The 12,457-nt window shown below is 29.2% G+C and overlaps 1 protein-coding gene across 4 annotated transcripts in view; it reads left to right on the top strand.

Annotated features, from left to right (window-relative positions):
* LOC116776055 (catenin delta-2) overlaps window positions 1-12,457 on the top strand; it is a 42,577-nt gene that overhangs the window by 3,857 nt on the left and 26,263 nt on the right. For all 4 annotated transcript variants that reach the window (XM_061524368.1, XM_061524365.1, XM_061524366.1 and 1 more), the window contains exon 2: window positions 744-858. In XM_061524368.1, the coding sequence (XP_061380352.1) occupies window positions 818-858 (41 nt within the window). In that variant the 5' untranslated portion in view covers window positions 744-817. The remainder of the gene's footprint in view (window positions 1-743; window positions 859-12,457) is intronic.

Here is a 12,457-nt window from a genome sequence, read left to right as displayed (position 1 = left end):
AAATTTTAATATTTCTAATCAAAACTTTTTCAAGTGTTACATGCCAGTAAGGAAATTTAAATGAAAATGATTTTATAACGAAATTTAAAAATGGAAATCGCATCTGCTCTCAGATCTACGAATTAAAAGTGAAAAGGGGTTTTCAAATCTGTATAATCCCATCGATTTAGAGTTCAATCTTTTAGATAGCTTTACCCTATAGATTCGGCTTTGAGATTATTCTAAGTAATTAAATGATATCTAAGTATGATCAAGTAACTGATGGTAACTCAGTAAAATTATTATCCTTCGTCAAATATTATTATGTATTAGAATGAAGAAATGTAACGAAGATCGAAAAATGTTTTATATACATTTAATATGTCTTATGTTGTTTGAATATAAAATTTAAATAATTAATAAAACATCCTCGGACATTTAACAGAACACAATCACTCCCAAATTAATAATAGTTAGTTGTCGATTTTTAATTCTACTTAATAATTAATAAAAGTTTCAATGATTTGGTCAATCAAGATGTTCTTAGAATAAATAAATACGTAAAATACAAACCGGTTGTGTGAAACTGAATTAGGTTAGTGGTTTATCGAAATAATTATTCTAAAAATAGTTTTGAAAATATGTAGCAAAATAATCGTATCGGTTCGCCACTATAACAACTTGACCTATTTGGAACCGTAGACAATTTATTATTTATAACTAAAAATTTTTTATATAATGCAGCTATCTATCAATTGTTCCAGGTGCCGTGATCAGATCATAATGACTATATTATTAAATAGTTTTAGCTATTAGACATGATAACAATATCACCAAAATGGACGGCGTGAAGAAAATACACTCGGGGACACTGTATCGGTGAGTTTTTTTTTTTTATTTCAAAAGTGGCACAAGAACTAGGTTGACCTGACTTGTTTTTGTCATGACAGATGTTATCTAAAAATAGGTTGCATATGTTTGTTTATTTTTGTATATGTTAATTATTAAAATATTTTTGTAAATTTTTTTGTAGATTATTTGTTCTAATTTTATATCTTATGTAAGGGTGGTAGGGACTATTTTGGTATTTATTTATGGTATTTTGGGTATAAGAATTTTCATGTCCCTATACGGGTATTTATTTCCAAAGAATTATGTGATGTCATATAAAACTAATGAGTCAAGATATCGTAAACATTTCTGAAGTTCTTTGAATTGAGATGTGCAGTCGGAATTTAAAAAAAAAAACATTAAATTCGTGAAACTATTTTCAATAAACTGAATGAATTAAAGAATGAATGATGTAATTATGTTTTCTTTCACGTTTATAATCTATACATCATGCAATATTTATACATATAGAGTATAATAAAATTAAAATAACTAATATATTATAATATAGGCTGTGTTCATTGGATCTATCCGTTTATATAATGCATATAAAAAAAAAATATGGTTGAGCAAAAAAATTAAGATTTTTACCTGAAAGTATTTAAAAACTTACCGGATAATACAGTTGGCAATTATTAAGCAACGCTTGTTTGTTCACGAAACTGCGGTTAAATGCTTTTTTATGTAAATAAGAATCTGTTAAATTAGCGGTCATGAAGAGAAAAATTCTGTATGTACTGTAACATTTTCTCTTTTAGTTATAAAGGCATTGAATGCCTTCGGTATTGTGTATTTTGAGGAGTGTCATACAAGGCTATAAACACACTTACATTATAGGTGGTTTCTGTGGACTTAAAAAACTGTGTCGTATTTAGATTTGTGTGTTAAATACCTTAGAATTTTTATCAATATTTTCATCAGTATGGAAAAGATTTAAGCGAGGGTAGTACTGGTTCCAATATAAATATTTTAACCTCGTCTCTGTAACATCGGATACCTATCGATGCGAATATAACTACGTTCTTCTCCAAGCTCTTATCTTTTGTCATATTAAAATTCATCCAAATTAATTCAGCAATTAATTTAATCTTTCCTTGCTATTTATAAAGCAACGATCTCCGTTACAATAATAATAATATGAATAAAATTTTGTAATTATCTGTGGTTCAAAGTTATTAAGTCTAAAGCGTTATAAATTAATTTTATTATTGAATTAATCGGATTAATGTTTCATAACAATTGTGTACTCAGCCTAAGCGTGGTGCGGTAATGCCAGTTAAGGTACTCTAAGGCCTTGTTTCATTGTTCCCTAACATAACTGGGATTATTCTAGTCAACCAGCAATTGTGCTTGCTTTTCAGCTTGAAAGGTTCTTAATTTGTTTCTCTGTGCTATAATCTAGTTAAAAAAAAAACGTATAATTATGTGTATGTTTTTATTAAGAGTGTATATCAGTTTATTTTATATGGATAGTATAAATATGAGATGTATCAAAATTAATTATGAATTAATTATTGTACATTTTTATACAAGATTTTTTTTTAAAGTCCCAAAAAATTCATAATATATTTAAGAAACAAAACGTATTTATGTGACTGTACCATCTTTAAGACATGCCTTTTGATAATGACTTATAAGCCATTAATACTATATAAAACCTTAATAATATTTTACATAATATTTCACACAATTCTTATATTTTTACTTGTTAATAAATATAGTAAATATTATTCTATGAATTTTTTGAATTAAAATATATTAAGTTGAATTATACATATAAAATCTATTATATTTTAGTAAGTCTATGAAAATAAGGTATAAAAAAAAGTCTTGCTAATTTAATATATATTCAAGATATTTCCTATCAAGAAGGAATAGTCAATCGATAATCAGCGACAAATTATCTAAGTCAATGTGATGAGATCTTATCTTGGATCCTAAGTAGATAATGCACTTATATATATCATCATCAGTAAAGAAATTAATTTTTATTCAAATGTTACCTATATACAACTATTATCGGTTATTTGAGGTATACATTAAGTTTTTTATTTATAAAAAATATATATGTATATTAAAATATAATGTAAATGTTATACGCGGATACAGCATATAAATTAAAGGATTTCTTCCAAAAATAATTTTAATAGTTTTTTCGTAACATACACACATACCTTCTCAATCTCTTCTTATATCTCAACGTAATATAACTCAACGATATTAGGTTTGAAAATATCAATATATTATAATAATAAAGTATCAAAAGGTATAATTACTATAAAGTTTTTAGTGCATCTTAAAAAAAAAATTAAAACACAGTCAAAATAAGCCTTAAAAAATATATACATATATTTTTTAAATATATATATATGTATTTTTATAATAGTCTAAATATAACATTAATTACGAAAATACTGTCTTGTATATTAAATAATGTGAAAAATTACGAATCTAGTTTGAAAACGAAAAACATAGTATGTAGTTAATTTTAATGTGGCAACATTATATATTAAATTCAGCAGACCGACTCTACGCTTCATATCTTTGTACTTGATTCACAAAAGTCCGCTACAGAGACCAGCGGCATTTCCTGTTGTCGCGTTTCATAGCGTTAATGAAACCGCTGTACAACAATACCTGCGTACAATTGTTCTCTAGATGTTACATTACACAGACATACATACACCACTAGAACATCATTCATTCATTTTACGTAATTTTTATTATACGAGTGAAATATTTGTCTGTGTCTGTAAATCTGAATATCTTATTCGTTAATGGTAACTTATGTCACTATTCGTTTCATTCAATGCAATGGTATTGTGCTGATTAAATAATAAATATCGGACTTGTATGAGAATTATTTCAAAAATACCTTTACTTAAAACAATCGCGATATTATAATTTAGTATGAAGTATATAAATCTCTAAGGAAAGAAGGGTTTTATGAACATAAATTGTTCAGTGATGTGTGCTAGCACATAAAACTTTCTAAAGAAGCGGGATATCAACTAATTATAAATATAAGGACGGGGGAAAAAATACGATATAAAATATATTGTTGTAAAGCTCATGAATTTAAGAAAAACAGTCTTCATATTGAAATGATCTCAGCTTCATTGATCCCAATTGTATATTATGTAATATTTATATCCTACTGAGCTCTGACGAGGTGTACTCAACTAGTTCCGTCCTACGGAATCGTCTGCGGCATTCTATTATTCAATATATTAATGTATTAAACATAGATTTTATTCTCATAATGAACTAAAATAACTCATGTTCTATCTCAAAGTGTTTCTCTGGTAATTGCTGCTTTAAAAACTTAATAAAAATACAAAATATATATTTTTAAGTAACCTTTTATTTGATTTATTCTCAGCAAATTCTTTCATTTGATACAATTACTGTTGGTGTGCATTGAAAATATTCAGTCCGCCATCTTGATTGTTCCGCCATTTTGTATCTAAGATGACGTTTCACAGTTGATCATATTTTGTCAAATTAGGCGTGTCATAATTTCATCGTAATCGGTAGAGGATAACTCTTATAAGTAATGCCCTAAATTCATCCATCACAAACAAATATTTATATATATATATATGTATATATATGCTTACATACATTTCATCTTTAATAGAAGATGGAAAAATTTCAAATATTATTTGTATAGAAATAACGAATATCCAAGTAAAGAAAATATTCTTATATTATAGGTGACAAAATGTCTTTTATGTGTCTAGTAACGAGCTGTATAAGAGGCTGAATGAACTGTCATCATTAGGGACTCAAAAATATTTACAAAAACCCACCTTTTCTGTACTTAATGTTCTATGAAAGATGTTTTTTATATTATAGCTATAGCATGGAATATTTTTAGCCATTTCTAAACGGCATTTTCATAGTATTGAAATGTAAAGTCGGGTGAGATTATTAGTTCTATATATTTTGAGTACTTTTTCAATTAAATATGTTTTTCATTCTTAACGATCTTGGACAATGTCATTGTTACGTTATTCTGTACATATAAAATTTTCAGTTCAATTAAACAATCACTTTAAAGAATTAATCAGGGATTGTATCTAACGAACAATTCCTATTGCTTTATCCGTCATATATGCTAGATTTTAGTTTTAAATTACTGTTTGAAAATATATATCTGTATTCAAAGTTATTCAGCATAGTCAGTAACAAGCTAGCGGGTTCATTGTTCGCGCAAACAAAGTTAATTAACAAATATAGAGAAGTTATCTAAAACTGTTCATAATACTAATTCTGGCAAAAACTTTGACATGTATCTGATAGCTTTAGGATATATATATCTTTATGGAAATATTTTTATGTACATTTAGCCAAACGAAAATATATAAAGCCGTATAAAATGTGATCTTTATATAAAATGAATCAAACTTGCTCAAATACATTGCTCATTAGAGTATTTTTGTTCATATTTAATGTATACTATTGCAATAGTTTCTCGGTTATAAAATTTTTCACATACCATATATACTTTGTGTTTTGTCTGAAAATAAGTAATATAAGAACTTTTGTTATATTCTTTTTTTCAGAAAATTCATCTCTTTTCATTTTGCTTCTTTTACTATAAATGTTTTGTTGATTAATAAGGTTTGATAGTTGAAGTAACGACCGAACCCTTAATATTATGATTATATTATCTCTGTTTTATAGTCACATCCAACTTCTTCTGTAAGAAGAGGTGGTGGAGTGTCTATAGGAGTAAACTCCTTTAGGAGGTCTTTTTCGCGATACAATACAATGAGTCGGTCATTGGCTGATGACCGCTTTTGAGGGTGCCCGCAGAGTTGGCTCCCGGAGGGGAGGCTCGACTAAGTCCTTACGAGAGAGCGGTGGCTGGTCTGGTATCTCTGGGTCAAACAATATGTCCTTGTAGATAGTGTTTATGTAAATATATATGATATATTTTTGTAAACATTCTTGAATCTCAGTTTAGGTGTTATCTAAAAAAAAGTTTAACATGACAGAAACTTCTCAGCATTCCATAGATTCACCGTGCGGCTGCCGGGTCCATCGCGTTGCAGGAAGAGGAGTTTTAACAGTGCCTGAGACTTGCGACCCAGGTGTAGGTTTATTGGGCCGCTATCTAACGCGCCTCAAATTCTCACCTCCACCGTACTAGAGCTGTCTTCGTCGCACGTTCCAAGAATGAACTGATGTTAGTTCTGGACATGCCCAAGTCTTTTAGTAGGTTGTAGAGAGATTTGGCTGTTATACCTCTCGCCCCTACTTCTGCCGCGTACAAATTTACAACGAACCTATTCTTAGTGAGTTCGTTAGTGAGCTCGTAATACTTGTTGACCTTAATGGTCTTTGGGGATGTTGGTTTCCCAAGGAACCGTGACTCTATTAGCACAATCAACTTTAAAATTCGCGAATATAGAAATATGTCTGGTCTGGACGCCGTCCCACAAATGTTATTTGGGATTTTATATTGCTTCTCACACGTATCAACCATTATAGTCCACTCCGACGGCGCCGCTTTAATGGTAGAGAAAAGCTTGACGTTTGATTTTTTAACCTTAGGGTCTTCTCTCACAAAACGTACTGATGGCTCGTTTATGTTTATTCCTTTTTGCGCTCTGGCTACCGAAAGACTAACCATTTCACGTATGATTTCTCGAACACTAACTTAGCAACGCGAATATTGATCGCTATCAAAGAGTTTCCACCAGCAAATTCTTAGCAGTTCCAAGTACCTCCCCGCAAATATAAGTTTTTTCGGTATCTTTTTCCATCTTATTCAATTACATACTCTAATGTGGGAGAGTCATTGAGATTAAATTTTTGCAGTGTTGGCGACCAATACAATCCAACCTACTTTGTGCTCCTATCATAAACTGTGTATGGAATTGAAGTCTTGTAAGTAGCTTTGGGGCATCTTTATCATTTGGCAGTGATGTAACGACTTCATCCTGGGATTTCCCTAGGATGTGTCTCTTGGAAACTCTTAGGTGTTTATAGAGCTCCGATGGCCCTTTCAGTTTCATCCGTATGCTATATAGTTCGTATATAATAATTTAAATACTATTATTAATCTAATACTTAATTTTACATATACATTTATTACTAAAAGAAAATTATACATATATTTTTTATTATACGTACAAGTAAATAGCTTTTAACCAGACCAAACGACAACGATTTTAATTAAAAAATATCGAAGTCTACCTTTTCTGTCTTCAATTTAAAATTGATTTAAAAGAGAATTTCCCGTTTGATCGTTCCTAACAGACGATTGCTTGATTGGAAAAATTTTCTTGCATTTTGTTGCTCATCTTTAACGTTCAACTTTCTTTTTACGTAACTACATACAGTACTATAAAATTATAACCAACGGTCAAACATGTATATAAAATGATAAGACCAACATACTTTTTAGAATATAGAAGATTGTATGTTAATAATAATAATTCAATAGTTATAGTGCATAAAAGATATATTATATAAACAATTTTTTTTGTCTAGTATAGAGTAATTTCTGTTTCGGAATAGAAAACAGTATGTGTTATTGTGCATGATACGAGGATTATTTTAAAAAGAAAAGTGTATGAGAAAATTAACATTATCGCTTATGAGAGAATTCTTCTAGTCTACATTCTTAGTATTTAGTAAAGAAATGAAAGAGTAAAATGATGCATCGAAGATATTATCGCCAAACCTATAAAGTATTACATATAGTAAATAAAACAAAAAATAACTGATTAACATTTATTTATTACAATAAAATAAAAAACTAATTTCAATTTCAATTGATGTCAAAAATATGCTTCAAAAAAATCTGGGCTTCTAGGTCTCAATTGTTTTTAATCAATTGAGAATACAATTGAGAATACAATTATCGCAAGGATTCAATAATCAAATTGCCTTAAAGACCACCGGGTTTCGTTCATCTGTCCTTTCATTATTTGATGTTGTGGAAAACATCCCTATTTTGCTTCCATTCTAAATAAAAAGGTCCAAGTGTTAACAACGATATATGTATCAACAAAGGTATTATCATCAGGTTATTTATTCATCTGTTATGTAGTTTCAGGTGAATTACTAACAAACAAACAACCATACAAACATACATTATCACAGTTAATCGAAGGTATGACGAGGAATAGAATTTGAAAAAAAAAGGATAGAAATTTCTAGACGATTAAATTCAATGAGAAATGCATATTTCAAAAACTATCATGTTTAACTTTCAAAGTTAAGGTACAGATACTGTCACAAGTGCTTATAGCTAACGGCTCGTCTATAAAGTTGAGAAGTTCAATATTACTTTCAGTAAGGCGTTGTCTGTCCAGCAATCAATAACATCTCTAAATCATAGGGATTAACCAATCTATACAAAAACATTTTCAAATAGATTTTTATGAATTTTTTTTTTAATATTTTCTCCAAATCAATATTAGATGCATGCGAGTTTAATACGACACGATAGCTTAGTTGTTATAGAGACGGTATTTCATTGATAGTCAGAGGTTCCGTTCTTTTTTTACAGTTATTGACGATTTAATGTGTTATTTTTTACGCGTATAGTCTCAAAGGATATCAAATTGCAGATTTAATAATGGTAAAATTATTTTAATTAAAAACTCTTCTCCATCGCAGCTATAATTTTAACCAATTAGCTGCGTTTCTATCTGAAAATCGATTGCTATTTGAGCCAATCAGTTACTTCGAAGCTTCAGGTTATTCAATTATGTATATATATATATTTTATTTATGTACATTCAGGACAGATAAAGTAAATGGAAGATTTTACATTTTTTTTTATGTATAGTGTTTTAATATTTTCTTAAAATTGCGTACACGGAATTGTTTCTGTATAATATCTGTTTGAGTTAATAATGAAAACTCTTGCGATACTTAAATAAAACTAGTATTATTCGGATTTACTACGCGGATTTTATTATTTAAAAACTACATAATCCCGACGTTTCGGTTACTTTGCAGCAACCGTGATCACGGGCAGACGAGGTGTGAAAGTCTGTCAGTTGGTCCTTGTTATTTATCATCTACCGCCATCGATTTCTTAATTTTCTGGCTTACCGCTCTGGATGCCGGCAGAATGCGCTCACGGTGTCTTGAGGTCCTGCGGTGTGGTTTCGGACATGGGATTTTAAATTTTTAAGAACGGGGTCCCAGTTGTTTGATAGATTCCAGCCATCTTCTCTATTGAAATTGGGATGTTTTTTAATTTCAATAGCCTCGCGAATCAATCTCGGTATATACTTGTCTTCCCGAGCGAGGATTTGAGGTTTATCAAAACGAATGTAATGGCCTGGTTTGTCCATTGTGTGTTCACACACTGCTGACTTCGACGCGCGCCTGTTTTTGATGTCTGAGATGTGTTCTTTAACCCTAGTACCGATGCTCCTCTTCGTCTGTCCAATGTAGTAGTAGTAAATAGTAAAATGCGTAGTAAATCCGAATAATACTAGTTTTATTTAAATGAATACTCGCGAAAATCTTAGATCTCATCTTGCGATACTTAAGTGAAATTGGGTATCGTTTAAATATTTTTTTTTATACATAATGATATTAATTCAGTCAGTATTAATTAATCGAAACGAACAAATATAAATTCTGCGTTATATGTGAATATATAAAAATATATGAAGTAAGAATAATCTCAATTTCTATTTACAATCTGAATTCTGACCTAATGTAATTTTTTATTATGTGTGCACTATTTTTATAATATTAGTTTTAAAATTAAAGAGAACACTTTATTTTTCACACAAACACATATTTATATATTTTATTTAATGTAGTTAAAAATATATTAAAACCGATGTTATCTTCACGATACTTTATTTTGTTAAATTGTTAGTTATGAAAACGTTTGATTATAACTCGCCTGGGAGTAGAGTTTAAATGAACTGCCGTTAGATTGGATTAGTTTAATATTTATACTTTTAAGGGTATAAAATATACTCTAAATTGGACGGTAATTTACATTTTACAATGTAGGTTTTGGTGTTACGTAATGCTTTATGTTTGTCCTTTACAGGCTGTGTATTTGATTGTATTCTATTGATGGAAGAAGAAAAATAAAATATTAACATATTCTCAATTTAAAATCGAAATTCTTTAATTATAATGTAGTTATAGGTTTATGATGTTTTTATGAGGTTGTGTGGGATATATTTTTTGAATGCTTAAAGTTATAGTGAAATATCGTAATATAGACTTGTAAATCTTAGTCTCAATATCATGACCATATAAGGAAAAAGCAAAAGAAATCTTCTTTAACAGAATATGGCAAAGAATTTTTGAAGAAAATGATTTAAAAATGGAACTGTCTACAAAATTTTCAATTTGATTCGGGTTTTAAGGATTGCATTTCTTAATCAAGTGTGATGTTTCGATTACCGCTATCGTCTCCTTAGCAGGACCAGATAAGAGCGTGTGTTGACTGTTGATATTTAATATTGAAAATATAAAAAAATATGTTTCCAATTATAACTTATCAGATATATTTATACTGATAACTTCAAATTCTTGTGTGATTAGATAAGACGTTGATTGATAATAATTCAATATATTTTTAAAAAGACTGAAACGCTATCATTTCTTTGTGCAAAGAATGTGTATATAAATGCATTTTATTTACTATAAAATATCATACACTATCAAATTATAATGTCTTTAAACTTATATTAATTTGTACGTAAGTTAGTACTTCGCAGTTTCTAAATTGAATTTCATAAAAGATTGTATAAAGAAACTAGCCTCTAAGTAGGTCGTACAAAGAGGAAATATGTATTAAATACGTCCAATCTACATAACTACAGAGCTAGCACTAATAAAATAGTAATAGGTTTTCTAAAGATTTTTCTCAAAGTTTCTTGCCAATTCTGCTAATACGAAAGCGCGATTTCAATACAGATTTAATTCAACCAATTGTAAGTTTATAGTATTCATATAAAATTTTCAAATTCCAGTAACACATATTTATTTTAAGATATATGAAAGTTTATTGGAATCTGTGATCACGTTGCTGTGGATAAATTCTATCATGCATTGAATTTTCAAATAAATAGCAATATTTCGTTGATTCATGTGGGACTGGTGTAAATTACATCTAGCACTACACGCTCCACCGACTCCTTCAATTTTTGTGTTCGATTTATAACTTGCTATGGGATATTGAATGTCATTCGTTTGCTTTTAGTTTTGTGTGAATTTTTAAATAGTTGTACTATTATTATACTGAATGATTGGAATTTGTATATTTTTTTTATATGTAAATGACAAATTTCTAAGGAATAGAGCGATTGCTATGAAATTTAAATATGCTTAGTTTGTGAGGCACAATTCAACTTGTTGTATTTATTTTCTTTACTTATCCTGTGATATATATATATATGTTTCAGTGAAAGTCCTACTATTTTAATCACTATACTACAGATACGAAACGAAATAATCTAGACGAATGTTTTATACTGAATTTACGGTATTTTCTACATTGGTCGCGAAGTTGTACAATCTTTAATGTCGAGTAAAATATACTTTTATATTTAATATAAAATTTTATATGAAATTTTGCTCTGAAATCAATATCATTGTATTCTTTATATGCGGTAGTAGGTATAAACTTTATCGGATCATGAAACGAAATGTTCGTCTCGGATCTATGTTAAATCACACTTTGTAAATTTAACACAATTCTGGCTGCGGAGAATTTTACGTGCTTCCGCGATAACAATAGCATGTATTATAAAGTCAGCGTTAAGATTTGGAAATTTTTAAGCGGAAAGTAGATCGATTTGAATCTGTCACATTTATTCAGCTCGTGACTTTGTCATATTTAATACAAATCCTTTTGTAGCTTACGAATTAATAGCACATTATTGTTGTAAATGAGGTGAAGTCAGATTCTTATTTAATTCTTCAATTAATTTTTTTTTTTAAACGATTAGATGATTTCATAAATCCATTTTAGGAATTCGTTTTCAATTACACGTAGATTTTTCACGAGGTTTAAGTTGTGAATGGGAGTAATGTACTTTTGGGTAAAATGTATAACGTTTTTCCTGTGAATATTACAGGCTTCTTTAAATCTCAAGTGATTTATTATATCATATATCAAGATTAATTATTTTATAAGTCCTAGGTAATATTATAATTATTAATTTTGAAATATAAGATTCGAACCTCTAAGATTATGTGATAAAATGTGTCTATTAACAAATAGTTACATATGTTAGAGTCATTTTATTTAGCTGGTAATTTATAATATTTCGACCAATATATCACCTGTATTGGAGGCAGCTATTTGGCGAAGCTGCCAGATTCCTGGCATTAGCGATAAAACTCAATCGTGGTCGCTTATCTTACCGCACTAGGACCGACAACTTATTTGGCAGCTCGAGATATTAAAAAATTGCCTAACCGTTTATTAAATCATTTGATATATATTATTGATGTGGTTCTAAGTTGTTACTCCATCATATACTTATATGGGTATTACTTGGTGTACCCAGTGCCAGTAATCTAGATTGCCTCGACTTAGCCCACCTTAAGCAAAAACCTGCCTATAAGGTTCATGTAA

Source organism: Danaus plexippus, chromosome 24, assembly GCF_018135715.1.
Source record: "Danaus plexippus chromosome 24, MEX_DaPlex, whole genome shotgun sequence".
NCBI classification, from domain to species: Eukaryota; Metazoa; Arthropoda; class Insecta; order Lepidoptera; family Nymphalidae; genus Danaus; species Danaus plexippus.
Note: the sequence above shows the minus strand (reverse complement) of the source record. Positions and strands in the feature narration are given on the sequence as shown.